The 27549-nt window shown below is 51.3% G+C and overlaps 2 protein-coding genes across 2 annotated transcripts; one reads left to right on the top strand and one right to left on the bottom strand.

The window, feature by feature from the left end:
• Positions 1–1350: 1350 nt before the first annotated feature.
• On the top strand, positions 1351–24049 carry cep89 (centrosomal protein 89). Its single transcript, XM_053865692.1, has 12 exons — positions 1351–1399; positions 2277–2337; positions 3064–3246; positions 4340–4482; positions 4678–4772; positions 5022–5137; positions 5223–5403; positions 6266–6433; positions 6997–7138; positions 7544–7633; positions 21093–21241; positions 21493–24049. The coding sequence occupies exons 1-12, from the start codon at positions 1391–1393 to the stop codon at positions 21629–21631; spliced, it is 1476 nt and encodes a 491-aa protein (XP_053721667.1). The 5' UTR covers positions 1351–1390; the 3' UTR covers positions 21632–24049.
• Positions 10715–21099, bottom strand: zgc:165481 (uncharacterized protein LOC100073327 homolog). Its single transcript, XM_053865694.1, has 2 exons — positions 20958–21099; positions 10715–12971 (listed from the first exon to the last, which is right to left on the bottom strand). Exons 1-2 carry the CDS (start codon positions 21019–21021, stop codon positions 12220–12222), a joined length of 816 nt encoding a protein of 271 aa, XP_053721669.1. The 5' UTR covers positions 21022–21099; the 3' UTR covers positions 10715–12219.
• Positions 24050–27549: the final 3500 nt, after the last annotated feature.

The raw sequence follows: 27549 nt of genomic DNA, 5'->3' as shown, positions 1-27549 counted from the left end.
CAGCCGCTAACGTTGCTTCGGAATCCAGAGGCCCAGTCCAAACTCAGTCAAGTGGGTGATATGGGGACAGCCCTGATCTCAGTCCACCTCTTTGTTTATTTCTCTCATTTTAGTTTTTAGCATTTTCAAACTTTGAAAAACATCTATTTAGTCTAACTGAATGTTGATATCTGCATTAAATCCACCGTTTTCCTCTGAATAAAATCTGACATTTTATTCACAGAACTACATCGGAAATCATTAACTTCTCTACAAAAAATGTCAGTTCATTTTCTGATGGGAATGATGTTGTTCAGTCGCTCAGCAGGCTTGGTACCTTGATGTTTGTTTTTTTTTATCATTGAATATTTTCACTTCCCCCATGGATTTTCTGGTTCTGAATTTAAAACTGTTTAACCGGTGAATTTCTTTGAATCCTGTCACAAACATTAACCTTTTCATTCTAAAATCAGACTTATAGGAAGTTCAGGGAGGTGAAATCAAAACAAAACAAAAAGAGAAAACGGAGGAAAATATACAAGGAATAATAAACTTCAGTGAAGCTGGCGCTTATGTAAGGGGAACATGCACCTGAACGCACCTGAACCCGTCTTTGCTGTCGTCACATGTCTGCCATCGTTGCTGCGCCTCACGTGACCCCGGCTCCTTACGTAACCGTGCTGACGAGGGGGGTTAAGTCAGTCGCATAAAACTTTACAGACCGACGAACCAAGATATAAAACCCATCCCGCTTGGAATGACAGGGAAAATGTTGCCCGCAAGAAAGACACAATTGCGGTTCAAAGGTCAACAGTTTCTCCTCAATTCAGTGCTAAAAATCCTGACTTGAACCCGCCCCCACCCCCACCCCCACCCTGTTTGCAGGCCTCTGAGGTCATGTCACTTGTGTCGGACCCAGACCGAAGCCAGGGAGAAGATAACAAACCAAATAAAGACAACTAATTCATGCAAACGCTGCACCAGTTGTTGGAAGATGTTCCCCAGACTATTTATCCTGAGCAAACTAACAATAATATGTGGTGGTAGCTTCGTCTAATGACAACAAGTCAAGGGCCATTGTCGGGATGCGTTAAGCCGAGTGAAGGCACGTGCCTTCTTCACCCCACCAGTTCACGCGGGACACTAATTCAGACAGGCCAAGTTCAGCAACACACAAGTGGCAGTCATCAGGAAGAGGTTTGATGAGGGTCGGAGGTGGAGTCCTGCGCCTTGAAATAACCTGAGCCACTGACTGGCGGCTGAAGTGTCTGCTGCCCCCAAGCGGCGGAGTGCTGGTCGCCCGTGACTTGCAGTTTCTCAAAGGTCCACTAGGAGCAGTGCAGGTTCCTGCGCTGACCGTGCGAAGAAGAACGTCTGCCGTGACGTCACTAGTGTTGACATCCCGGGACACATGTCGACGGTAACGTTATTGACTCTCACACCGGTTTGGTCCCGAACTCGCCAAGTTGAGCGAGTGTTCATTTATTTGTTGTCTTTCCACTGTGTTTGTTGAGCTTTTGTTTAGCAGACAAGCCAATGTTCAGTGTTTGAGTGAGCCTCCTCGGAGAAGAACCCGGAGTCTGCTCAACATCAGAGCTCTTTTGTTTTAATGTCAAGAGGTGACACAAGGCTCGTGGAGACTCAAAGCACATCAATACGTGGAATACCGTTTCTAAATACGGTGCTGTACCGCGCCTTTCGTTGCCCAGTGTTGTTCCACAGGCAGTCGGGGTTTCTTCATGTCATTGGACAGAGAATAGCTGGTCATGGGCCTCGGTCGAGCTAAGAGCAGCGTCTTCGGACGTCTAAACGAGTGTCAGTCGAGTCTGAACTTTCGAGCACATGCGTTTCCCCTCTTCCGCCACAAGGTGTTGCCAAAATCTGCAGGAGTCGGAACTGCTCTCGCGAGTCACCGTTCGTCCCTGGACAAGAAAGTCCGGCCAGCGGAGCTGCCTTCTCCTGGAGGAGCAGTGCTTCTGCTCCGAGTCTCCCTCTCTTTGTGATCACGTTCGCCGCAGCGTTGAGGGATGGCGGGATGGTTTTGTCCTCCACTGTAGCGTCAGGTTTCATTGGTGTGACATCAACACTCATTTGTTTGGATCAGCCTCCTGAGTCTGGCCCCTGTTGGGCCACTCTGCTGCGTGACTCACTCACTCACTCACTCCAGCCTGATGTGTCTCTGAGGACTCGCTGGGGAAAATGAACCCACGAGATTTTATCGCTCGCTTTTTTCCCACAAATGTGATGATTGAAGGAGAGAGCGTCATTAGTGAAGTGGCTGACTGTCTCTTCCGCAGACTTCCCAGAAGACCTCGCCTCAGAGGAGCCTGCTGACGGGCACAGGGGAGCCTTCTGGAGGTACGTCAGTGCCACAGCCGTGTCAGTTTCATGTCTTGTCATGCGTGATGAAGTAGACAGGGTTCATTCGAGGCTCCTCCTCCTGCCGATCAACTCACTCCCATTAAACTGGGGATGAACACCTCACTAGTCCAGGAGACACCGCAACTGTCTTCTTCTGGAGGAGCAGAGGTTCTGCTCTGACAGTGCAGTCCAGACAGAGGAACTCTTGTACTGCGTCACTGCAAATCTGGTGACCACAGGTGAGAGCAGAAAAACCGACTGGTCAGTGGAGAGCTTCGCTTTTTGGCTCAGCTCTTTCTTCATCAGACTCCTCATGACTGTAGTTGGTGCAGTGATCCTTCTGTCTATCTAGAAACTTGAACTTCTCCACCTGCAGAAGGTCTCTTCTTCAATCTGAACAGGAGAACCAAGGTCTCCGACTTAGAGGAGCTTTTTCTGAGACGTGGGGACAGAAGGTCTTGTCTCAGCAGACTGCAGAGATGAGGTCCTGAGGTCAGTGAAATGGAGACCTTCAGTGGGCACATGTTGACGTCTCGGTCTGTATTTAAAGAGACCTCTGTGAGGTCCACAGTCATCGGGGTTCGCGGTCAAAGCGTACACTCACCTCGGACAGTTTAGCTTGACCAGCTGGGTTGGCTTTGTGGTGGTGGCTCTTAGGATCTTCTCATGTTTCTCATAGCACATCATGTCATCATTGACACTGTTCTGCTCACATCTCTTCAGCAGCAAAACCACCACATGGAGCCACTGACCTCCGACGCCAACTCGATGAGCCCAGTCCCCAGAGCAGGTCCTCCTCCCTGAGAGAGAGGAACAGAAGGTTGGAGGAGGAGAACGCTGCACTGGAAGAGAAGCTGTCACGACTCCAGCGAGGTGTCCGTCAGAGTCGTGGTAGAAGCCCTGAAGGCAAGGACGGATCTTCATTCAGTGTTTATGAACAGGACGGATTATTTATTGACTCAGTTTAGTCCTTAAGGCGACAGAGGTCAATGAAATATTCCAATCTGGTATCAGTACTTCAAAAGGCTGCAGCTTGAACACCGTTAGAGATGAATGTATGGGGTGACCTGAAGTTTATGACGGAAGGGACGAAGGAAAAGACCCTTCACATGACTGGAAAACTTTGAGGATGAAATACGTGTCAGAAAGAAAGAAAAGATCTGATGTAATTAAGAAAATCAGAAAGTGTGACGTCACCAAGTAAGACGAGATTGCTACTTTATTGAGATGACACTTTTCATTGTCAGGAAGAACAGGGTTTAGAACTCGCCAGCGCACCACTCCAGTGTTAGCTTCACTGGCTGCTCTCCACTGTAGAACTCCTGTTAGGACTTCATTGATAACTTTTGATGCACGTCTTGTCCTGGCCCCCAACGACAGTGTAGAACTGCTGACCCCCTTAGGGCCGGGCAGGACCCTCGGATCCACAGGTGGGTCTCTCCTGGTTGTCCCTCAGTCTACACTTAAATCTAGATCCTTCAACTCCGGAACAGTCTGCCAGAGGAGATCCCAAACACAACGTCCACTTTTGTAGGCTTGCTTTTACATGACATCGACCGAAATTCTCTTTTACTGCGGTATGGGCATGTTTACATATCAGCAAGTGTAGAGCCTTTGTTTTATTATTATTATTATTGTTATTATTATTATTATTGTTGTTATTATGGCATCTATAATTACATCAACAATTAATATTCTATTAATTGGAAATATTAATACATTTTTTAAATTCTACATTTAAATAAAAAAAAAGAACAATACCAGACTTCATTTCCAAATGTCTTTTTCATGACAAAAAGTGCAAACGAAAGGAAGATAATTTCTGTTCCAAAGAGTTCAAATGTGGTTTGTTAGTGCTCAGAACCACTGGATGTGTCATAGTTTGTCCAGGTCTGTTCAACATGACTGACTTTCATGTTCCTCTCCGGGTTCTCAGGCCAGGATCCGGACCACTTGTCACGGACCGCCCTACTCTCATTTGTGTTGCTATGTTGACCAGCAGGAGGCGCTGTGGCGGAGCTGGAGAAGCTGAGGAGGCAAGCTCAGGAGCTCATGGATGAAAACCAGGCGCTGAAACTGACAGTTGACCGTCTGAAGGAGCGGCTGTGTCGCCACCGCTCCAGAACTCCGACCCACGAGGAGGTACCAGACCTTTCATGGCGGTCATGTTTACCTGAGTTTGAGTGGAGCTCTCTTGTGTTTGCCTGGGTTCCCTCCCTCTGTCCTCCAACATGCCTTTCTGATTTGGTGTGAAGTGAGACTCACTCAAGAACCCAAGTCATGTGTTCACTCTGGAGAAGACTGCAGGAGGTGTCTCACCTGTGTGTTCTCACCCAGGAGCGGAGGACGACTGAGCTGGAGGAGGAGCTCCAGGAAACTCAGAGGCTCCACGATGAAGCTGCACGGCCTGGAGGACACAGCCAGCAGGAATGGTGAGACGTGTGTGTGCGCATGTGCGTGTGTGTGTGTGACGTCAGCTGCAGTTGGAGCGCTGCAGGTGAAGACCTCTCCAGAGAGACATCAGTCATGCTTGTCAGACTCAGAGTAGAACCTTGTTGTGGTGTTCAATTACCATAGGTGAGGCCCCGGGGCCAACCCAGGTCATGGGTCAATGGGCCCTAAATCAAGAAACACCTATTTGGAGCGGTCATCATCATGATGTTCTTCTTTTCTCTCTGCAGCTCTCAGCTCCAGCAGCTGGCCGCCCTAGTCCTGCAGGAGAATCAGGCTCTGGTCCACCAGCTTGAGGCCCACCACTCCCGAACCAAAGCTGCCCGCGAAAAGCACCAGTGTGAAGGTAGACGACTCTGGGAGGAGAGTAAAGCTGTTTCTCAGTTCCTCTCTTCTTTCACCCGCTCCCACTCTTCTGTCCGTCTCCACAGTCTCCAAAGTCTCCAAGCAGCTGATGCTAGCTGAGGTGGAGAAGGAGCGCCTGCAGGAGGCGCTGCAGGAGAGCAGCCGGCAGGTTAAGACCTGTCAGAGGGAGGTTCAGGTCCTGAAGGCTTGCCTGGAGGAGGCTGTCACCTGGGAGGAGCACTGCCGGATCACTGGACGGCTGAACAGGTAACGACAATATGTTGTTCTGCCCTCTAACAGACTCACAGATGGTAGACGAGGTCTGTTGCTAGGGATCAGTGAAAGAGACAAGGTGCGATGCTCATCTAACAATGCTGTGAGTGTGGGGTTCCCTTTCATGCTCAACGTTCCACACGGAGTCTTCAGTCTGTGCTCTGCCTTCATTTCTTACGTATTTCGGAGCAGTACCAACAGAAACCATGGGGCGCAGTGTTGCTGTTACCACCCGATACTTAGCTCTAGTGAGACACAATGAAGACATAACAATGGTGGCAACTCTCCGTCCTCCAGTGGTGATATATTTAACGTCCTCACCGACCACCGCCTCCTACAACGCTGCTTCTGTTTCCTCTTTTGCGCAAGAGCTACATGATCAATGCTGACTCCACGGTCGCCATGTTGGTTTTGGAGTTTGTTGTTGTCATCAACTTTTGACTCTGGGCTGCTCCCCCTGCTGGATATATGGGTGAACAGCAACCCAAGGAAGACATGGAAGCATGTGATCAGTGACAGGAACATGGTTTGAAACAGACGGGTGCAATTTCGTACTTAAAGGGAGCGGAAATGGGCCTAAAGTGGGACAACTAGGTGTGGGAGGGGCCGCAGGCAAGCTGTACAAAGGGAAGTGACATACTTGTATATGAGATTATTGATCGATCGAGTAGCTTTTAAGGGGTGACGTGGTTGTATTGCACAGTTTAAGGAACAGCTTGAGCGTGTTGTTACTGTTGGAGCGACAGTGAGTGAAGAGCCCCAAACAGAAGTGTGTGTCGTGTTCGTGGCTGAGGGAGCGGCTCGCGCTGCAGCCTGAGGTGCTGAAAGCTGTTCCACTTTCTCATGGTGTGTCCAGGCAAAGGGAGCAGCTGGAGAGCAGGACGCAGAGCCAGCTGGACGACCTGCTGCTGCGTGTGTCCAGCGAGCAGAAGCAGAGCGGCAGCCTGGCTCGAGACAAAGCCCAACTTGCCGCCCAAGTCGGACGGCTGGAGTCGGAACTGGAGCGCAGCATACTCTCCAGCAGGTAGCGGAAACCCCCACCACTGTTCACTCATAATGGCGAGGCGGCCGTCATCTGTGAGCGTGTCCAAGTGTCACCTGTTCTTCTTTCTCACTGTTCATGACTTTACTTTTGTCAGTGACCTTCTCCCCTTTGGCAGATGCTCAGTTGAATTTTTTACAAGCCTTAGCTGAAGTGTCGGCATGGGATGGGAAAGTACTTTTTCATGTTCTGGAACCATTTTTCTGGAGGTCCACCCCCACTCCTGGCTGGTGGATATGTTGTCCTCAAAGATGGCTGAGGAGGCAGAGGGAGCATGGTGCTGACCGCCACCTCTGTTGCTAGTTCAAATTCTCCGAGTCACTCAGTTGTTTTTTTCTTGGAGAGTTTGATCCAGGAGAGACTCCTCTGGATGACTGAACTCCTGGAGAGAGAGTCTAGGGAGAGAAGCTCTTGTTCTCTGGGTCACTCCAAGCGAGAGCAGAAACCCAGTGGAGAGTCCGCTCGCTCAGCTCTTCCCTCCGAGTCTGTACACTTGTCCCCTGGCTCTCTTGACGATGACTCCTTCCTTCTGTTGTGCCTCGCAGGACGGACGAGGCGAGGATGAGTGTGCTGAAGCGACAGAAGAGGAGGTCTCAGCTGAAGGAGGAGAAGAGCCGTCTGTACCTGCAGGCTGCGGTGGCGGCCGCAGAGCACGTGTCCCTGGAGAGAGACCGCCTTCTGCTCATGGTAGTGAGACGCCGCTCTGGATTTACTGTGTTGATAAGCTCACGTGCCTGCCATGTTTTATGGATGCCGTGTCAGCCTGGACTCACAGGGACAGTAGTCCTCTGAAGCTGACTTCATAATTGATCACAATCACAGCGTGAGCGTGAAATCCAGTGAATGTTTGATGAGGTTCACAGTCGGAAGCTAACACTGCAAAGCTCCTTTGCGTTTTGCTTCTGTCACTGTACTTTCTGTCAGTGTGCGTGTGCGTGTGTGTGATATTGTTGTACTGCATTGAGCGTTTTTCTCTTTGTGTTTGACTGAGAGTGTATGTGTTGTTACGAATGATGTTCTGCTGCAGCGCTGTGCAGTGAGACTGGTCCCTGGGTCCCAGCTCAGCTCAGCTGACTGGCTCCTTCTCCTCAGGCGTCTGACCTCCAGCAGCAGAGGGATCAGTTCATCATCCGGATTCAGAGTGACGCGGTTCAGTTCGGCAGGCTGGAGCAGGAAGTGAAGGTGAGTCTCTCCGCCGTCTCACGGGTTTGTGTGTCCACGGCTGGCTGGAGCTTCCTTGACACCAGTGAGGTTTGCTCTCTCATGCACCTCTACTGCAGCCTGTACTTCACACAATTGGGGATGACCTCATGAGCAAATACTACCTGCCCTACTCCTACTGCAAACGTGGCACCAACATAGCAGCGCTGCCAAGACGTGTAGTACTATCATTTTAACAGCAGGTACCACCATGAATACTACACCTATAAGCAGTGACGAGGCTAAACCTGCCTCTGCTGCAGCATCACCTGCGCCATGTCTGAGAGCTCACCGTTACAGGATAGCAGCTCATGTGACTGTCACAATCACAAATACTACAATTAGTCTTGAGCACTACATTAGCAGTACAGCAGCCGCAGCTTTCCACCTGCTACTCCAGCAAGTATTACACTTTTAACTACATTTGCTAGTATTACTTCGACACAAAGTATCTTCACGTCAAGTACTTGTGGAGTCCCTCTAAAAAACAGCTGGTACTGCATCCATTACTGCAGCAACTGTAGCTCCTACTTCATAACAGTGGCCCATGCGACTACAAGAACTTACGCAACTAATACTTCTCCAACAACAATGCAATGCTTGAAAGACACATTTAGACACATTCAATACCAGCTACAACAACGATACATTCCCCTTCCTTCATCACTGATGAGGCGTTCACTGTTCCTACCTCTGCTTATACCCATGAACTGTCTCTGCAACCATGTCTTCTGCAGTACTTATGACGACTGCACTATGTCACCCGAGTACTCCTTTGACAAGTGTCTCAGTACACCTGTCAACTCTAAGCTGCCACTGAACTGAGATCAAATCCTGCTTCCAGTACTAGATCGGCTACTACTGCCACTTCTACAAGCACGACACTTACTCACTGTATTGTACTTTTATAGCACCTCCATTACCTCCTGCTTCAGTATCCATCACAACTAGTAAAACCTCAAGACAATTAACAACTGCAGTACATGTACTTCTTCTTCTTCTGTTGTAAAAGTTTGTCTGCACGAGTACAGCTTTACCATGGCGGGATGTTCGTCTGCAGTATCCTTCGTGCACGTCACAAAGCTTGACCGCTGGTCATAATGTTTGTGCTCAACTCCTAATACGCCACAGTGGTTCTGTTGCTGCGGTGAACCTCTGACTCGGTTAGCGCTAACCCGACTTGACTCGGCTCCTGGACTCGAACCTCACACCTCCTGATAATTGAACCTTAATAATTCCGTCACCATGGCAACATGTCTTTGTTGTGCCCGGCTGAAACCTGTGATTGACTGCTGTCCGGGCTCCTGCTGGGGGAGGATCCTGTGACTGACAAGAGACTGTGTGTGATCATGTGGGCTGGCTGCGGTGCCTCACTCCCCAGCGAGTCTCCCGCTGTTGCGCTGCCGAAGCTACCGCAGGGACACGAGCATCTGCGGTTCTGACAAATGAATGGTGTATCTATAGCAACAGAGGGGTTCTGGACGGAGCAGCTGCTCTGCTGGGCCGTCTCCAGCGTTTGTTGTGAGCATGAACAGCTGCCGAGGTTCCAGCTGAGATCTCCAGCTTCCCTGAGCCTGCCTCCACTGCAGGGCTTCTGAACAGACGCCCAGTAGCTCTGGAAGAGGCTGCTCCAGCCCTGGTCTCTGGTGGATGCCCCAGCCCCTTTGCTTCATCTGTGTAGACCAGTGATTCTTAACCATGGGGCCCATGGTTGGAGTCTTGATGTAGCTCTCGCTGATGGAGAAGACCTGGACACAACAGGAAACAGGGATTTGGTGGGTGGAGGAAGAAGTCCAGGGCTCTAAAGACGGCTGCAGGTGACTCTGTGTCTGGGGTGGAAGATGAGGCTGGCTGCTGGGATCAGAGGAACAGACCAGGTCTGAGGGTCACGCAGGTTGGCTGGAATGGCGACAGAAGAGATGGTTCGTACTGGAAGGACACGTGTTGGGTGGTCATGAGAGGAGTGCAGATGGTTTGCAGGTGAGACGGGCGCAGACACTACTGCCTGGCTAACGTTGCTGCTCCCAAACTTCCCACAACAAGACAGACATCTGACAACTGAGCTGAACATCTGCCAGCTGGTGGCGGTCTTAAAGAGGAACAGGTGATGTCCGTGGAGGAAATGGATGCTGACGAGGGATTCGGCCGACACAGTCAAACAAGTCCTTGATGAAGCAACTCACCTGTGTTCATTCACCCTCAGAGGCGTCTCGCTTTGGATGAAGCTCAGTGTTTCGTGTTATTACATTACACCTCCAGAGGGCTGCGCCACACTCCATTATTGATGGGCAATTCAAATGTATGCCTACGTCCCTGTGAAAACACCTGAAAGTGTTTAATAATTCAGCCAGGCTGGTATAAATAGCGCTGTAATCTGCCCTGTGACGTCAGGATGCCTTCGTTCCTTGCTCTCAATCTGCTGCTTTTGTGTCCTTGATGGGAGCAGCTGATGTAGAGAGGTCCAGACGCCTCCTCTCCAGCTGCTGTGGGTCAGTTCTGAGGTCAGCTGAGGGTCGTGGTCTCAGCGGCGTGTCCTGGCTCTGTCCCAGGGCCTCCTCCTACTTGGACAGGCCCATGAGCCCTCTTCCTGCACTTTCTCAAACCTGGAGCTGCAGACACTGGAGGCGACCTTGTGGCTTTTCTTTTTTACCTCTGCTGCCTACCAGACTCCAGATCCAGGAGCTTGGAGCCCTCGTGGTCTGTCACGGCACCAGGCCTCTCCGCTCGGATCACTTCCTCCAGTGTTCATGTTGGCTTCACCGAGCTTTTGAGAACATGCCACTCAGATCAGCCAGAGGAAAGTGGGACTCTTGTCAATGCAGGACAAACAGGAGAAGTGGCTGCCTGCTCCGGTGTCAAGTCACACAGTGTGTGGAGCCTGTCCACTCTCTTTCCTCGCTGCTTCCACATTGCCTGAAAACCTCATTCTGTTGTCGCTGGTCAGTGAGGAATCCAGTAGCCACTGAGACTGACTACGGCGAGGCGCGAGTTCAACGCCGACACGATTGCCTGTTGGCTGTCAAGGAGACGAGCAACGCATAGGAAACAATCACCATTTATTTATCTGTTGTGTTCTACTGATGATGTGCGTAAATGCAGACACACTTGTAAACAGACAGGAGTCTGAGGTCAGATTGACTCCCTGGATCAAGGGATGAATGTGTGAAGGTGACATAGATGACGTGCGGAAGTGGTTAAACACTGATGGGCCAAAACATTTTTGCATGTGAAGACAAGAAGTGTTCCACTACAGCCAACGGGTGTCATTTTTCAGAGAGCACTCCATCTGAAACTCTGAAAAAAAACTGTTACGCTACAATATGAACGTGGATCCTGCGATACATTTCTGACTTAACCAATCAGAGCCCAGGGAGTGGAATGGAAGAGAAGCGGGTGGTAGCGGTTGCTAACGTTCAGGACTCGCAGCAACAGAAACCTGCTGCGGTGCGTCTGTGTACGAGATCTATCACAAAGTCACAACCTGAAGTCGCCCACCACTAATGTCTGGACGTGATGCGTCATGAGGAAGTGCTGCCAGCACGGGTACGACCCTCAGAGGCGCGACTCGTCCCCCTTCTCATGCACCTTCAAGAACGTGAGGGACGTGACAAAACTGATTTTAGTGCCTAAAACAACCTGACAGGGAAACAAAACTGGTCAGGCATTCTCTGGATGGACAACTGGGAGGAGGTCCAGGGCAGACCCGAGAAAGCTGGAGGGATTGCATCTCACAGTTAAACACCTCGGTATTAGGGCAGAAGAACCGGAGGTCTAGACCTCTTCACTGCGAAGGCTGCCCCCGCTACCCAAGAGGTTGGGTGGAGGGTCGAAAAGAGGCTTTGTACGAGAGAGGCGACTGAAATGTAAACTGACGATACGACTATTTCCACTGAAGCTGGAAGTCATCACTGTCGACATTGGTATTTTACACACAAAACCTCTGAAGGAGTAAAAGTGATTGGCTGTGACTAAACACGCCCGTTCCGACATGTCGGAAGTTGGTTTGGGCTCAGCATCTGTTGTCGGACAAGTCACAGATCGTAGCTCAGAAACGAGGGGTGAGTCAGGCAGCATGGAACCGAGCGAGCCTCCCGTCTCACGCCGCTCCACCCAGACCTGCTGAGCACAGCTGGGCAACTGACTTCAGGTCATCTCTTCAGACGCAATAACCCTGAGGACCCGCCTACCCACAGAGTTCTGGGGACGATGGGCTTGTTGTGTTGAGGTTCGAATGGCTCACCTGTGCCAAACCTGGGCTGTGCAACCGTCTTTGCTCTTTCTGGACTGTCCATGTGGCTATGGGTTTAGCCTTTATTGGACAAATACTCCTTCGTATTTCTACTCCATGAGTGAAAATGGCTTTTAAGCAAGAGGTTGTCAAGCCGCGTTCTCTGACGCATCCCCAATTCCTCTGAGTTGGGTCCTGATGGCTTTCTGTTCACATTGCTGACATTTCCCTCAGAGAGGGGGTCAGTGTGTAAAGGGCACACACTCAAGTCTCTTCCGCCAGATTGGGTTTACATTCAAAATTCTAATCACATGACAGCTGGATTATTGGCTTCTTTAGCTTAGTCTGAGGCACGAGAAGCGCAGTCGCACATTCCCTGGCACAAACACTGGCAGAAGCCGTAGACCAGGCACACCGTCAGGCTGGACGGCACCAAGCTAACACACACGATTCCCAGAGTCACTCTCTGGATCACCAGGAGATAGATTCCCAGAGGCAGCGAGCCAAAGTACAAGAAGCCCAGGAGCCAGACCAAGATGCGCGGAATGTGATCACAGAACTTGGTCAGAGCATCTTGGTCGTTGGGCGACGTCGAGCCTGTGGATACCGAGTCCAGACTCTGCTCTGCGTAAATGTCAGAGCTGCCGTTGTGAGCCGGCGAGTTCTGCGCGTCGCCCTGCACCTCCATGATCGTGATGACCAGGCAGTTGGAGGAGTCACGGGACGGGCTGGAGGAAGGCAGACTCTTTGGTGTCAGAACCACCTCCCCGTTGTGGTCCGAGTTCCAGGATTTGTCCTGCATCGCCAGGTGGCACATGATGTTGGCATCGTCCGGCAGCGCTGACACCTCGTACCCGGTGACCGCAGTCTGGTGTCGACAGTAGGGGCAACAGATGGACCCGGCCCCGTCGGCTACGCCCAGGATCTTGTTGAGACAGCGGGCGCACACCCGGTGCAGACACTCCAGGATCTTTGGTCTGCGGCTGTGAATGTTGAAGCGCTGGTAGCAGATTTTACACTCCAAGTCTTCAAGTGGGGGACAGTTGTGCTCCTCTACCTCGTTCTGGGAGCGGCTCATCTTCTGGTCATGTCCTGAGGAAGACACAGAGGAGCAAGACGATGAAGTGGAACGTACTTTTGGAATATTTGCTGAAACATCACAGGCATTTTACAAACGGTGCCCTCACCGGCTACATCAGAAAACAGAGCTTCCCAGCGTAGGAGGCCCCTAGATCGCCAAAGCACTGTTTACCAAACGTCTCCTGACTGAAGCATGAAGTGGACTGTCCCGACCCCAGACATTTTCTTTGCTCAAAACTGATTCGTCTGACTAGATGTATCGGGGTTCTCAGACAGGTGCTGAGAAGCAGACCTGTGTTAGAACGCGGCTTGTGGGATGGAGGTCGCTACTTAGCGGTTTGTGCCGACGTCACGTGGTGCGTGGCTTGTGTCTGCACCCACATCTGCGCTCATCAATGATTCATGGTGGGGCATACGTGTCCTAGTGCAGAGAGTACAGGTCGATACCCATCTCTCTGGAGATGTCCTGCGTCGTTGACATGTTCTTTAGTCAAGACTTGATGCTGTAAATATGTTGAACCTTCTCTGCTGGTGTGAATTCTGGATGCTTTTGTTGACAGATGAAGCCGATAAGGCCGTGCACGGGGAGAATATCAACAGCAGGTGCTCTCCTTTACCCAGAGGTGACCGCTGACTTCTCTTTGCTCTGGCTTCACTGCTCCATCGCCTGATGAGGCGACTGGTGATAATGACGACTCTTATGAGGTCCACCTTCACAGAGCTCGACTTGTGTCGAGTAGGGATGCAGCGAATAACTCGGCCCAGGCGTCAGTAAACATTCAGCTTCAGTGGTGGCGTGAGTCAGAACCAAGGCTTAACAGCAGCGTGCGACGCAGCGGAACAACATGCAGAGCAGGTGATTGTGCCGCTTCAAATCCACATTGTGTTGTGATAGAGCGATGTGCTCAGCTGGTCCAATCAGCTCGGCCGACCTGTGACGACGCAGAACGTTGATATGATTATATCAGAAACAGGCAGAATTTCATGTCTTCAATGAAACGTCAGCGTCCGCACCACGTGCACACACTTGAACGAACAGGAAAATACGTGTCAAACCTCCAGAAGTTTGCACACAGCTGGCTACACTTCCGGTGACCTCAGCCTCAGTGGCTGCAGAGGAAGTCGACGTGGAACAAAACAAGCGTTTTTCAGATTCTGTGATCATTCAGTGACATTCCAGCTCAGAATGGAGCAAATTGTGGAGTAAAGTGCGGAATAGCTGCATGAACGTACGAAGGACAGTGTAGCAGGCTGTAAATATTGTCACACAGTGTATATGTGCTTGAACATTAGGAAACAGGTCCAAACGTCATCGCTGTCAGTTCTGTCGCTGCGCTGGTGAGTAGCCACGTCACCCACATGATTGTGTTCAATCACATTATCCAACGTTGTCATCTATGGTCGACCGAGCCGATCGGAACAGCCGAGCCCATCAGGAACTTACACCCGCAAAATGATCCAGTTTCACCTCATGGAGGGAGGGATCCTTGTGGGAGCCGCCACCAGGCCAAAGACTGTCTGCAGCGCAGAGCTAACAGAGCTAACAGAGCTAACCTGACCTGTCTGACTTCCAAACTGTATTGATGCTCATGGACTGTCAACGTTGGCTCTGGGCTTTAAAAGGGGGCTCTGAACAACTAAACGCACCACAAAATACATGTGAAGAGAGAAAGAATCACTGTTGTTATGAAGCAAGTTCAGGCAGAGAAGCCAAGGATTTGTCTGGAAACTACAGTCACATCATGCAAAAGAGAAGTGATCCCATCCAAACAGTGATTTCAAGTCAGTCAACACATCAATGAACCATGATATAGTTTGCCATATTGCCGCCTCTTTCTGGACACATGGGAAACAAAGACATTTTCTGCCATGTGTTTCTGCCAACAGCCTGGCAACAGAACAAGCCAGTGTTTCACCAGTGAAGAGGGAGTTTCTACAGGGCTTTATGATACTGAGCAGTGAATCACTAGGTTGAAAAATACTGCCGTAGGGTACAAACTTTTCAAAGCATGAGGAACCCTGGCAGCTGTCAGCCGAGACACCAGGGAAGACAGGCTTGGGAAGAAACATCAGACAAAAAAACAAATGCCACTGGAATATTTATAGATTAAAAAAAAAAACCAAAAAAAACATTTAACGCCATTGATCCTGAGATGCTGGTCTCAGAACTGGAAGGATGTGGGATCAGAGGCAGGAGGCGACGGTATGTGAAGGAGCAACCTCATGCAAAATTCACTTGTTGTATTCAGAGCAGTTTGTCGGCTCCTTCAGCGTCAGCGGTGGAACTGACGTGTCACATCAGGGGCAGGGAACATGGCAGCTGTTCGGAGAGCAGAAGAGCGTCCCGGAGAGACAGACACACATTTTTAGACCACGAGTTGGAGGCGGTTTGATTCATGATGACATGATGTTGCTGGTCCATGATCGAGGGAGATGAGAGCTTGAGATCCACCAGCAGTGTCTTCGCTGCACAGCCAACTGGCTCCTGAATGTGCTGCTTCCTCAACATGCTTCTCTCTAATACCCAACGGTGCTGGTCAGCTCGAGCTGAAGGACCAGACGTCCCTTTTGTCTCTGCCCAGCATGTCCTGGGTCTGTTTCTGAAGCAAACTACCTGGTCAAGTTTCAAATGTCAACAAGCTGCAGAGTGTTGGACACTACAGTCTCTCTTGACTGGACACTGTTTGATGATGGAACTCAGGAGTGGAGTTTGTCTCCAACACCATGGTTTGTTGACGTCTCAATAGAACAGTGAACTCTGCAGTGCAGAGATGAGAAACTCAATGTTTCAGGTCTCTGGTAGAAGCCGCTGGTGTCTGACAGGCTGCTCTGCCAGCTTTATTTAGGGGTTAAACTGAGCCGTCTGTCTGCTGTGTCTCATGTCTCTGAACAGTCGGTGAGGAACTCGCGCAGTAAACCTCTTCCTTCTTTAACGACATGAAAGATACACCGCTGCAGCTTCAGCAGAACTGGCAGTGACTCCCCGCGTGCTGAATAGTTCACTCCTGTGTCTGTTCTGCAGAAAGCTTCTAAACATGGACAGCTGGTTAGTGCTCTCAGATCGGACGAAGCTTCCCGCTTCCACTGAAGCTCCTCATCAACTTGCTGTGAGGTCCACATGTCATCAGTTTGCCAGGCGAGACCTCGTCCGGCCGGGAAGCAGGACCAAGCGAGCGGACGTCTCTCTGAGTGGAGGCCAGGCAGGAGGAGCACGTCTGATGAGCTTGACCTGTCAGTCATCTGTGGTCACCCTGGAGACGGTTGGACAGAAGACCGTTCCTGGGCTCCAGCCAGTCTGGGTCCTGACCTGGAGGAGACGAGACGCTTGGACTTCTCACTCTCAGAAACACAGAAGAGCGACACGTCTTGGAGCGTCTCCAGGTCCTGTCCTCCATCATTCCTCCGTCTGTCGTCCGGCCTACGTTCTGGTGAATGGATGGCGGCGGACGCTCATATTTCAAGACGAAAGAGGGGAGACTTCCTGGCGCCGTCTCATGCCAAAAGCTGCGCCTGTCAAGGCCTCGTCGTGTCGCCAGCAGTGACATCAGGAAGGCGAGCGCGGCTCGCCGCCGCCTTGATTCTGTGTGAGACACCAGTGGAGCTCCCAGTCCTGACCCTGTCCTGCCGCCGTCTTGGTCACATCCTCTGCAGTGCTGCGGATGAGAAGCCTGTTTGTGTCTGAGGTGGCAGCATCAATTGATCTCTCCCCTGCTTTGTGTCCTGAAGACCGTAGAGGAACCAGGGAGGGAGACTTGTTCCAGGTGATTCTGACTCTCTGTCCATGCCGACTGGATTTGACATTTCAGCAGATCGGGTGCTCACCACACTGGTCCATGGGGACGCCACACGTGGGCTCTGTTACAGTCTGCACTGTTGACGCTCCTCTGTCCAGCTGTTTGTCTCTCCAGCCAGCGTTGTCATGGAAACCGCCCAGTCCCCTGCACGTGCCAGCTCAACCCTCTCTGCTCCTGTGGATGGGTTCTGATCCGACTCACTCCAACACTACTTCATTCGTCCTGAACCGACGTGCTGTTCACTCAGCTGCATGAACTGGTGAGGAAGTCCTGGACTCATTTCCACGTCAGATAACTCGCCGTGTCTTCAGTGCGAGGACTGCTCTGAGGCCGAGACGTGACAGTCTGTTTTCTCTCATGAGGTGAGGAGCGAGCCATCACTCTCGGCTCAGCGTCACAGACTGATTCCACAGAAACTTTGGCGAGTATCCACCCACCTGCTCTGACACGGACGGAGCATGAACGTGTCTTCCGATGGTCCAGGTTCCACTCGGAGTGAGCAGAGAGGAGGATCAGCTCCTCTAGGTCTGAGGCCACGCGCTCGGCTGGAGATGAGACCTTGAGTCTTCTCTGTGTCATGGTGAAGAAAGAGCAGGGCCAGAAAACAGAAGTGTCAGCCGGGTTTCTCCTCTCACCTGAGCTCACCAGCTTTGGAGTGACCCACAGAACCACAGCTTCTCTGTCTGGACTCTCTTGTCTCCAGCGGCTGCCCCCGCGACCTGACCTCAGATAAGATGGATGGTAGATCTGGAAAAGGAGAAGGTCCTGGTGCCTGTGCGACAGACTGGCAGGAGCCAGTGATCAGGATCAGACATGAGGACGTCAGCTGGCGTGTGGCGGTGACCCAGAGCAGCTGTCAGAACTGGTTGTGGTGTGGTGTAATTACACCATGAGGCACTTGAGTCTCCTAAATGGACCACTTAGGGACAGGACGGGGCCACAGAGGAGCAGCGGCGAGACGTGCGCTAACACGCGGCGCATCACGGTGCTTGCAGTCCCGTGCACCCGGGTCGTCTCCTGGTGGCACAAGCACTTGGCTGCCGTGGTTGTAATCGCTGATACATTTGGGGTCTGTTGTTGGAACCCGGCGGTTGCTCTCTGAGCGAGGTCATGTGACATTTGCACGAGGACGTGACGGCACCACGACGTCCGTCAAGCATCAAGAGACCTGTGGTGGAGGTTGACGGGTCGTGAGTGGAAAGGTCAAGTTGTTGTGTTTGGGCGACCATGAAGACCAGTCGCAGGGTCACGGAGAATCATGGAGGAACGATGACACGATGAGGAAAGAAGAGTGCGATGTGAGTGAACAGGAAGTTTGTTCAACAGAGCGGTTGTTGCCGAGGAAACGCACGTGCCACGCTCTCTGTGATCCTATAATGAGTATTTGTCTTCACTTTACTGAGAAGTCTTCAAGTGGCGCATAAGCATGAGGCAGCAGCTGCCGTTATCCGCCAGGGAGACGCTCCGGGGTCGCCGTGTTTTTCTGCTGATAAGTCGATGAAAGAGGAGGAATGACTGGAGGCCACAGTTGAAGTTTCTGGTGTAGATTACTCCAGACGCCGGCTCTTCTCAGCAGCCAACCTTAAACAGCATTTCTGGTCGGTGCCTCGTGGACCACAGGAAGTCACCGCTCTGTCACCTTGGCTCAGTGCTGTTCCAGCCGGGCGGAGCCTCTCATCTGAGTGACAGCTGAGAGTCGTCTGCTGGACGATGGCGCGCTTCCGTTCTGCCCTTCAACTGACCTGTGCCTCTGAGACTCTGTGGGCTTCTCCCTTCAGTGGTGGCCACAGCGGATCATCCTCCTCCATCTCCCCCTGTCCTCTGCTTCCTCTTCTCTCAAACCTACAGACCTCATGTCCTCCTTCACCACGGATCCCTGGTCACTTCTTCATGAGCATCCCTGGACACAGGTCCTTCCCACACCGTGCTCTCCCCTGGCTCCATGTTGGAGGGGTTTGGAACCATGACTGGGGTGGTCATCGACTTCACCACTCAAACCTTGTGGAGTCTCACAGCCTGTGTTGGACTTGAGAGGGCGGGGGAATTCTCTGGAACTCAGTCGGAACATTTCCTACTTCTGTATTATCCTGATGGTTCAATATCTCTGGCTTCTTCTGCGGGAGTGTGAGCTTTTGGCTCCAGTCTTCAGTTGGTCTGCCGACTTGTGATGGTCCAGGGGCCCAGCTCGTCTTCTCACTTCACTCAAAGCTTGCAGACACACGCTCCATGGACAACTTGCTTCCCAGCACGCTCCCGCCTCGTCTGCTCTCAGGAAACTCTTCGCCAGCTGCTTGACTTGGACACGAACATCTCACATGTTCGTGTCCAACCCTCTTGCCGAAAGCTCCTTCAGGAGATGCTGTGCTCAGGAGCCGGACCTGTGTGTTCGCTTCTCTTGACCTTTCTAGCTCGGACATGGGGTCGGAAACGTCAAGTCTTCACTAAAGGGTTGGCGTCATGTGAACACTCTCCCGCAGCCGTTGAACGTCGTTCTTGAACACTGACGAGTTTTCAGCTCCAAATCTCAGGGTTTACAAGAGCTATTTCTCACAAAACAGCGTCTGCCCAGCGGGACTCACGTGACCGACAGCGGAGTCCACATGGTGCTCAGGCGACGCAGCCGAGCAAAAGATAGACCCGTGTACTTGAGCCTGGTCCCACTGTCACTGTTTTACCAACTGACCTTACCAGCGCATGCGCACGTGGTTATGTCACGCAAAGGTGAGAACGTTTTTTTTACTTATTACAGTAGTTTTTTTTTTTACTTAAAATAGTCTAGATTTAGAAATTGTATGTGTGTATCTGTTCTATTCTAGGGTTGTTGTTTTTTTAAATCCAACAACACAAACTCACTCCTGCTCCCATTAAATCTGTGTGAAACAAACGTTTCCCATACAATAATGATCATGTATTGGAAGCAATACATGTGCAGGTCAAATGTATTGGAGGAGCTTGAAATATGTATTGGTTCAATAATGGATTATATAATGGATGCTGGATTCAAAAAGTACAATTTCTAAATCTAGACTATTTTAAGTAGAAAACTACAATAGTATGTCCTAACTAACAAAAACTATGTCCACGTACGAATACACTTACCAGTAAGGTCAGTTGGTCAAACATGAGCAATCTCCAATCCCAGCGCCGGTCCAGATCAGGCAGTGACACCCACTGCTCCACCTATGGTGTCAGACTATGGTGGCCTCAGGTAGCCATAGGGCAGGTCTCACGACGAGTAGGAAAGATGGTTTAAAGTGAAGTCTGTGTGTGAGTGTGAGTGTGTGTGTGTGTGTGTGTGTGAGAGTGTGTGTGTGAGTGTGAGTGTGAGTGTGTGTGTGTGTGTGTGTGTGAGAGTGTGTGTGTGAGAGAGTGTGTGTGAGTGTGTGTGAGTGTGTGCGTCTGTGTGTGTGTGTGTGTGTGTGTGAGTGTGCGCGTCTGTGTGTGTGAGTGTGTCCAGGCGGCTGCAGCAGCTTGATGTCTCAGGCGAACACTGGACTAAGGCTGAGCAAAAAAAATCACAATTTTTTCCCCATGTTTTTTCTTCATGTTCCCATGAAGACCATAAAAACCAAATCATCAAATCAGATGACTTGAAGTTTGACTTTAAAGAAACGGCAAAGCAAATCACAGGTAAAATGCCATCCGATAATGGAGGTTGTCCAGACGTTTCCACGATTCTGAGATCGATGAATGGCCCACCCCACGTCTGGGTCGCGGCCCCCAGCGTCCTGACCTCAGACAAGCAGATGATGGTTCCGTGCTCTGACTCCTCTCACCTGCGCCTCGCGGCACCTCTCTAATTCACTCTGACCTGATGAAGAGCAGCCCTCGCTCTGACAGGGAGTGAATCCTCTGGAGAGAAAACCAAACCTGGCTGAGGATCCAAGGTCCTGTTGCCACTTCCTCTCAGACCCTGACAGAACTGTGCCATGTCGCTGCCCCGAGCTCTCCCTCACCTCTGAGGCAGCAGGTGACACTTCCCTCAGCTGGGTCTGCCCCGGGGCATCCCCCCAGTTCAACACCTCCCTCACAGGCTGCAGACGGAGAAACTCTGGTTCTCCGCCGCCTGCCGCTTCCTGACCACTGAGTCCTGTTGCAGAGCCACAACACGGGGATGGGACTGCAGCCTCCTCCCGCGTCACCAGTATCGACAACTGTTGAGCAACTCGAACACAAGTCATTGGCGCCACACGCACACACTCACCACGTCTCCCCGCGCGAGACTCCCGCGTCAGCGCTCCACTCTCCTGCGCTCGGCCGTCCGTCATGTAGATCCGCTGTCTTCATGGCCACGCTGCCATCACTGTGCGCGCCTGTGCGTGTGTGTGCGTGCGTGCAGGAGTACCGGAGGCAGGTGACGAGCCGACTGGCGGCGCTGAAGGAGGCAGCGGAGGGGACGGCAGCGCGCTACCAGGGGGAGATGCTCCACCTGCAGAGGCTGCTGAAGGAAAGACAGGAGGCGGAGGAGAGGCTGCTGCAGTGCAACCGGTAGGAGGGGGGGGGGGCTGTGGAGGCAGCGGTGCCACACTGACCGACCAAGGACGTCTGTATTTGTGACACAACCTGTTGAAGCCAGAGAAAGATTGAAGACTGAAGATGACCTTTGAACTTCAGGGGAAAAAAGGTTCAGGTAGCAGGCGCAGCTCAGAGAGCCACCTACCCGTCATGAAGCAGTGGCCGCGCATCATTTTTAACCCAACAACGCCCCCTACTGAGCGCGCGTGTGTGTGTGTGTCCAGGCGGCTGCAGGAGGAGCTGGAGGCGGTCTGGCTGGCCGCCCTCAGGGAGCCGCAGCGCGGCGTCTCCCCGGGTCAGAGCCCGGAGCCCCAGAGAAGATCAGACGCTCTGGACAAGTGTGGTCTGGACCTGTACTGCTGACACTGCTGGTCCGTTCAGACTGCCGCAGAGATGGACTTCGCGAGTCAGCCACTGCACTTTGCTGACACCAGCTGGTGGGTTCAGGTACTGCAGCAGGAGGAGGGTGAAAAGTCCCAAATAAAGAGCTCATGCGTCACCAAGATGGAATGAATGTTCGCTCGTGTTTTCATGTGAATTGCTCGAGTTCCTCAGCTGCTTGTGTCGGTTTGAACACAATCTGTTTGGAACCCGAACTGGGCCACTAGGGGGCAGCAGAGACCTCATCAGCCAGCGACTGCGTAGAGCCAAATCTAACGTCTGGTCATATCAAGAGGCCAGCGGCCTTCACGGACCGAGCGCTGGCTTGGCTTTGACTCACTTAGTTGGACTCTCTGCCGTGAAGGGTCTTTTGTTCTGTCAAGTTTCATCCAGGAAGCGCGTTTGTTAAGCTAAACCACGTGTTCCCAGTTTCCGCATGTGAGAAGCGTTGGTGCTGTACGTGAAAGCACCGTTGTGTAGCGCCACTGTGTCATGGTCGGTTCAAAATAACCTGTTGGAGTAAGACGCAGTCGCACCGCGAGAATGATGCGTGCGTCTCGCTAATAAATAAGAATTGCCGTCTCTTGTTCCCCCTGAACACAACGTATTTCTGCTGCATTGGGCAACTCAACAGCGTTAACGTTCATTTAAAGCACCAGCGCTTGACGGAGCACGGAGAGTTTTCTGGGCTCATGAGAGTGAGAGCGCTGGTTCCTCAGCGCAGCTGTTAGTGCAGCTGCCGCATAGCGACACCCGCGGGTCCGAGCGTGACATTCGGAACGATCAGCTAATTTCCTGAGAAATAATCGTTCATTTCACCGAGCTGGATGAGCTGCCTTTCTCAGGTGACATTTACACGGTGACGAAAACGTTGATAAAGGCAGCGCTCTCTGTCTCCGCTACAGTGTGTCAGTATTTCACCGACACAGCAAAGTCTCGAGAGACACTCGCCAAACTGCGACATGGTCTCACATGGAATGAAGTGTTTTGTCAGTTGTGTCCTTTGGCAGAATAGTTGCTGCGAGGGCTTTCTGTTTTTCCCCTCCGTGAAGAGGAATATGAAAACACGTCTCAGTTCAAATGATTTAATGGTTCATTTCTTCACATCATGGTCTCATCATTTGGAGTACAAATTCATTGTCAAGCCATGTGACCAGTGTCTTCGGTGTTTTCTGATACAAAACTGCAACTTAGCAAATGAAGGTTTATTGTCATTGGTCGCAGCGCAGGAGGGATTTTTGCCCATTCTTCTTTACAGTCTCTAAATCCTTTACGTTTCTTGGCTGCCTCTTGAAAACTGTGGGTTACTCACTGTAACCGTTGTTCTCTGAAGTGTGCGAAGCCCTCGACTGAGGCTTTGCTATTGATCGAAGCCAGGGGAGAAATGTACCCCTTTGCTAGCCGCCACTAGTGAGTAAGTACGACCCCTCGCGGTGAAAAACCCCACCTAGTGAGGACACCGCCCCTGACTCTGCCTGAGCCGTAACCACACAAACTCCAAACACTGCAACACACTGGAGCCAGGAGGAGGTGGGAGACCAAGGAATTAGGCCTGGAGGAGACACGCCCCAAAAAGGAGAGTTAATTCACCACGTCCTGTCCGTCCTGAGTCCCGCAAATGAAGGTGGCGGACAGGAAGCGAGCCTGGTCCGCCTGCGAGCCACTAACCTGTTACCAATGCAACAAGAGCTTCAAGTGGCTTAATGTGACGGAAGCAGGAATCGTGGTCTTACCTTCCCAGACTGGGGGTTGTAAGACATTAGCTGTGGAGAAAACAAAACATGTAGTGAGGGAAAGGTGGACATGATGCTGGAGTAAAGGCACTTTCACACCGCGGACTCTGTCTCCAGACAAAGCTCTTTCGGCTCAGAAGTCCCAGATGTCGGGTTTTGATCCCAGCTGAAGAGCTACACTTTGTCTGGGGAAACTCTCCATGGTGGGGAGCTTCTGGCCTCAGGTGACTCGGCACTCAATGCCAGGAACTACATGGACAGCGCAACTCTGCACCAACATGATAGATGCCTGGCAGCAAAGGGTCTGATGGCTGTCTGGGCCCACAACATGGTTCAAAAACAACTTCTCAAACTCCCTGAACGCTGAGGTGAGCAGCTTCAGCTGCAGGAGACTGGTGCTGGGGAACAGGAGCGCAGAGGTCCAGGACTGGAGGTGTGTGCGGGGGTTTGATACCTCAGGTGTTTTCTCCTTTATTAGGCTGATCAACACCTGATGTTACTGACAGACAGAGTTGCTTCAGTGAATCATGCTGCGCTCTACAGTCACTGTTCTCACTGCTGTGATCTGCAGCTGTCACTGCATGAGGAGCACAGTGAGGAGGGAAGAGTTACCACCAGACCATTCATGGATCACTTCTGACGTCTGGATCTGGACTTCACTGACCAAAACCTTCTCCATCCTCAGTCATCTCTCTCACTGTGTTCAAGGTGTCGTGAGAGCAGCGTGGACCCATCCAGACGCTCCGTATTACGCAGCTTGTTTCTGCTGTTTCCTTGTAAAACAAACGTGACGAGACTCTTTCATGTTTAGTTTCAGCTGTGAAACGCCACATTCTGCTTCAGCTGTGGCTCTGCTCCGTCATCAGTTCATGCTGTAAAAAAGTCAGTAGAAATTACAGTGAGTCAAATCAACAGTCGAAGGCTGTAAAATGTAAAACTGTATATGAAAGTAGAAAACAAAGTACTGTAAATCAACTTTAGATGACTTTAAGTTTTAGGGTTGTATTCTGTAGTAAACAAAGATTTCTTCTTTGAAAATAAACCAGAGACCGTGAATGTGGAGTCACCAAGTTCAGCGCTAACTTTGCCTCCAGCAGCCTCCGGACTGGTGCAAGAGAGGAGCTTCATCAGCGCACTGGGTTTTTTGAATTTGCCGCAGGCAGAAGCTGAACCTCTCCTCAGTTTCCTTGGTGAGTAAAGAAGGTGTGTTCTCGCAACGTATGTGGGGAAAACGTCCAGTCTGTGAAAGCCTATGTTTTGCTTTTGCACCGAACCGAGAATTGTGCTTAAATGTGTTGGTACAAGTTGTATTTTCAGGCGACACAGCATTAAAGTCGCACTTCTCTCGCCACCACAACCGCACGCCATCCATTCCTGTTTTTCAGGATGTGACCATAAGGCCATTCAAATGCACGGTTTCACAGCTGGCTGCTCACATCAGGGTCCAGTGACAGGATGCAAAAGTGTTGTCACTGGTGGATCAGGTCCAGGAAGCACAGACATGTGAGCGGTGCTTGAGTCGAGGAACCTGCCAGGTCGTCCGCTGTCGTGACACCTGAGGGGATGGCTCTCATTTCACTGACCTGCATCTGAGAAATAGATGCCTGTTTCACATGAAACTGCAGCACCTCCTTCCAGTGTCTGCCATTCAGAACCTTGCTGAAGATCATGCGGTCATGCGTTGGGACAGACCGATACTTTGAGTCGCCTAAACGTCTAGGCTTCTAAAATATATCTCAATTTCAGATGACGACATTGTAAAAATCAGTGAAACACTGAAACAATCTCACCTGTTTACAGCTTCCACACTGGGCCTATGAGAACTGCAAACTCACCGCTTTAAAGAGATGTTTAAATGTGTGGACCCCAAAAAATGGTGCTGGGCAGAGATGAGAACAGGCCAGTGAGGTCTGTCTGCTATGTTCCTGCGAACTTTCAAAGGCATGCAGGAGTCAGGCTTCAGTGGATGGTACTCATCTTTCTGAAACAGATGTTCCTGCTGACAGTTGTGATGGTAAAGTCAGGAAAACCCATGTTGTCTGAAGCGACGTCCCAGGATGCGCTCGAAGTGGTGAAACACAGGGTTTTAGCTGTGTACTCGTCTTTACTCAACATGTCCCTCCATGTTCGGTCACACGTTGATCACATGCAGCTGCTTTTATTGTGCAGAGAGAAGGAGCTTTTCTGAACTTCTTGCTGATCTAAGAGAACCGGAGGAAAATGGGATCTAAAGGGAGCTCTCTACTGCGTTGTTCTCACAGAACATTTTAGTTCATCGGAGTACTTGTGCAGATATTGTCTAATTTCTGGAACTGAATTTCAGGGTGCTGATTCTCCTCCTAACATCTGTGGACTGGAGCGGATCCAGAAACATACAGATCTGCCATGGAACGGCTTGAAAGCTCCACAAGCACAAGGGATAAAGTTGAGCTCAGCGTTCAGTACTCTGCAAAACCTTGACAGATGCTGGCTCCAAACCCCGGGAGGTAAGTCCTCGAACCCTGAAAGTGCGTGGACACGCTGCCTCTGGTCCTTGGTGACAGGAGCCCAGGAGGATGAACGGCTTCAGGACATTGTTGACCTGATTTGTGCTCAGCAAATTTCCAAGGCTCAGGTCGCTTTCCTTGAAGTTCTCTCCCAAGAATAGTCTTTACCTGAATCACGAACTCCTCACATCTTATTTACCAAAACAGCCATTACCATTGGAGCGCTTGAAAGGTCAATAAAAGGCCGGTGATGGCGTGGGCTTGATGTGAGGAGGCCCAACATGACGCCAGACAGGGGGAGCACTCAGCGGAAGCAGCTGTCTTCAAGCTCCTCCATGAAAGTTTCCACTCTGGACGTCTGCTAAAGTCTCAGATTCAGGTGACCAAAGAACGCTGCATCTGACGCACCAAAGACAGCAGCGGATTCGCTCGATTCCGTCTGAAAACCACACCTGAGAAAGGCTGCTCATCTGGCCGGGTGAAATGAAGGATTAGTTCTTGAGTGTTCCAAATGTCAGGCTCAGACTGGCGCGTGTCTGCGAGTGGCCGCTGCTTCCTGCACCTTCATGAGCACGGAAAACTCTGGGAAAACGCGCTTGTGCAAGGATGCAAGCGTTACATGACAGACAGGCCTGTAGAACGCTGAAGGTGCATAAGAGCCGCGCCATTGAACTTTCTCACTCTGCTGAGCTTTTAGTGTGGAGTTCTCGCGGATGTGGTGGCAGTGTAGGCGACGGCTCAGTTATGTTGCTTGTGGGCTGCAGCGGTGTAGTGGGCTGGTGGAGTCCAGCGATTCCTCCCCGCTTGATATTCACAGACAACGTGTAGTGGCACGGGCTGGTTCCAGTCTGTGTTTCTCCACACACCCTCTGGTGGGACTCAGAACCACTCGGCCTTCAATACAGCGTGAGTCATTCCCCTCACCAAATACTCAGTTTGGCACACTTTCACGGCATCAGTCTTGTGTTGGGACGGAAACAAACAAAGATAATGAGCGTCATCGCCCACGATGTCAGCGACCAGAAACCTGTCTGTTGTGGAACTGCACCATGAGGTCGGCTTCTCCGTGCACAGGAACAGCACCAGGCGCCACACCTACTGGGGTTGTTAGCGTCTGGCTGGAGAGCGTCGAAGAGGGAAGACACCTGTAGCCGCCCCAGTGTCCAAGACAGCGTACACCTGCAGGCCACCCAGCAGCATGCTGACACTGGGGTTGTGATGGAGGGTGGCAGGCTCGGGCTGCTCTGCACACTCATGCCTCATATGTCCCAAACCTGAGCAGGTGTGGCAGCGAATGTCCTCCCACTTCAGACACCTTGGAATGGCTGGAGGACCAGGGGGCACAGATGCTCTGCTGGGCAGGACAGGTGTTGAAACACGCTCTCTACCTTCCACTTCTACTCCTCCCTTGAGCAGCTGTCGTTCACTGAAACCACGGGACCCAGAATGAGCACATTGGCCACATACAATGCTGGTCTCATGGCATAACGCTTGAGCCAGAGTCGGTGGGCGCCGTTCCAGTCATTCCTGGAGAATCTCTGCATCTCCACAGCAGATGTACAGACCTCCACAGTGTGTCCACAGGCAGTAGAAAACAGAAAACAAATCCAGAGCGTCACCAAAACTGGGAAGTGAGTGAAAATGAGTCCCAACGAAAAGTGTCACCGGACCGGGAGAAAGA

The sequence above is a fragment of the Synchiropus splendidus genome, chromosome 5, assembly GCF_027744825.2.
Source record: "Synchiropus splendidus isolate RoL2022-P1 chromosome 5, RoL_Sspl_1.0, whole genome shotgun sequence".
Taxonomy (NCBI): Eukaryota; Metazoa; Chordata; class Actinopteri; order Syngnathiformes; family Callionymidae; genus Synchiropus; species Synchiropus splendidus.
This window is presented reverse-complemented; position numbering and strand designations above follow the sequence as displayed.

Coding starts and splice junctions, on each gene's coding strand:
- cep89 (XM_053865692.1), top strand. Junction 4,773..5,021: donor GGACACAGCCAGCAGGAATG/GTGAGACGTGTG, acceptor TTCTCTCTGCAG/CTCTCAGCTCCAGCAGCTGG. Junction 5,404..6,265: donor ATCACTGGACGGCTGAACAG/GTAACGACAATA, acceptor TGGTGTGTCCAG/GCAAAGGGAGCAGCTGGAGA.
- zgc:165481 (XM_053865694.1), bottom strand. CDS start 21,021: ATGACGGACGGCCGAGCGCAGGAGAGTGGAGCGCTGACGCGGGAGTCT. Junction 12,972..20,957: donor GTCTCGCGCGGGGAGACGTG/GTGAGTGTGTGC, acceptor TGTCTTCCTCAG/GACATGACCAGAAGATGAGC.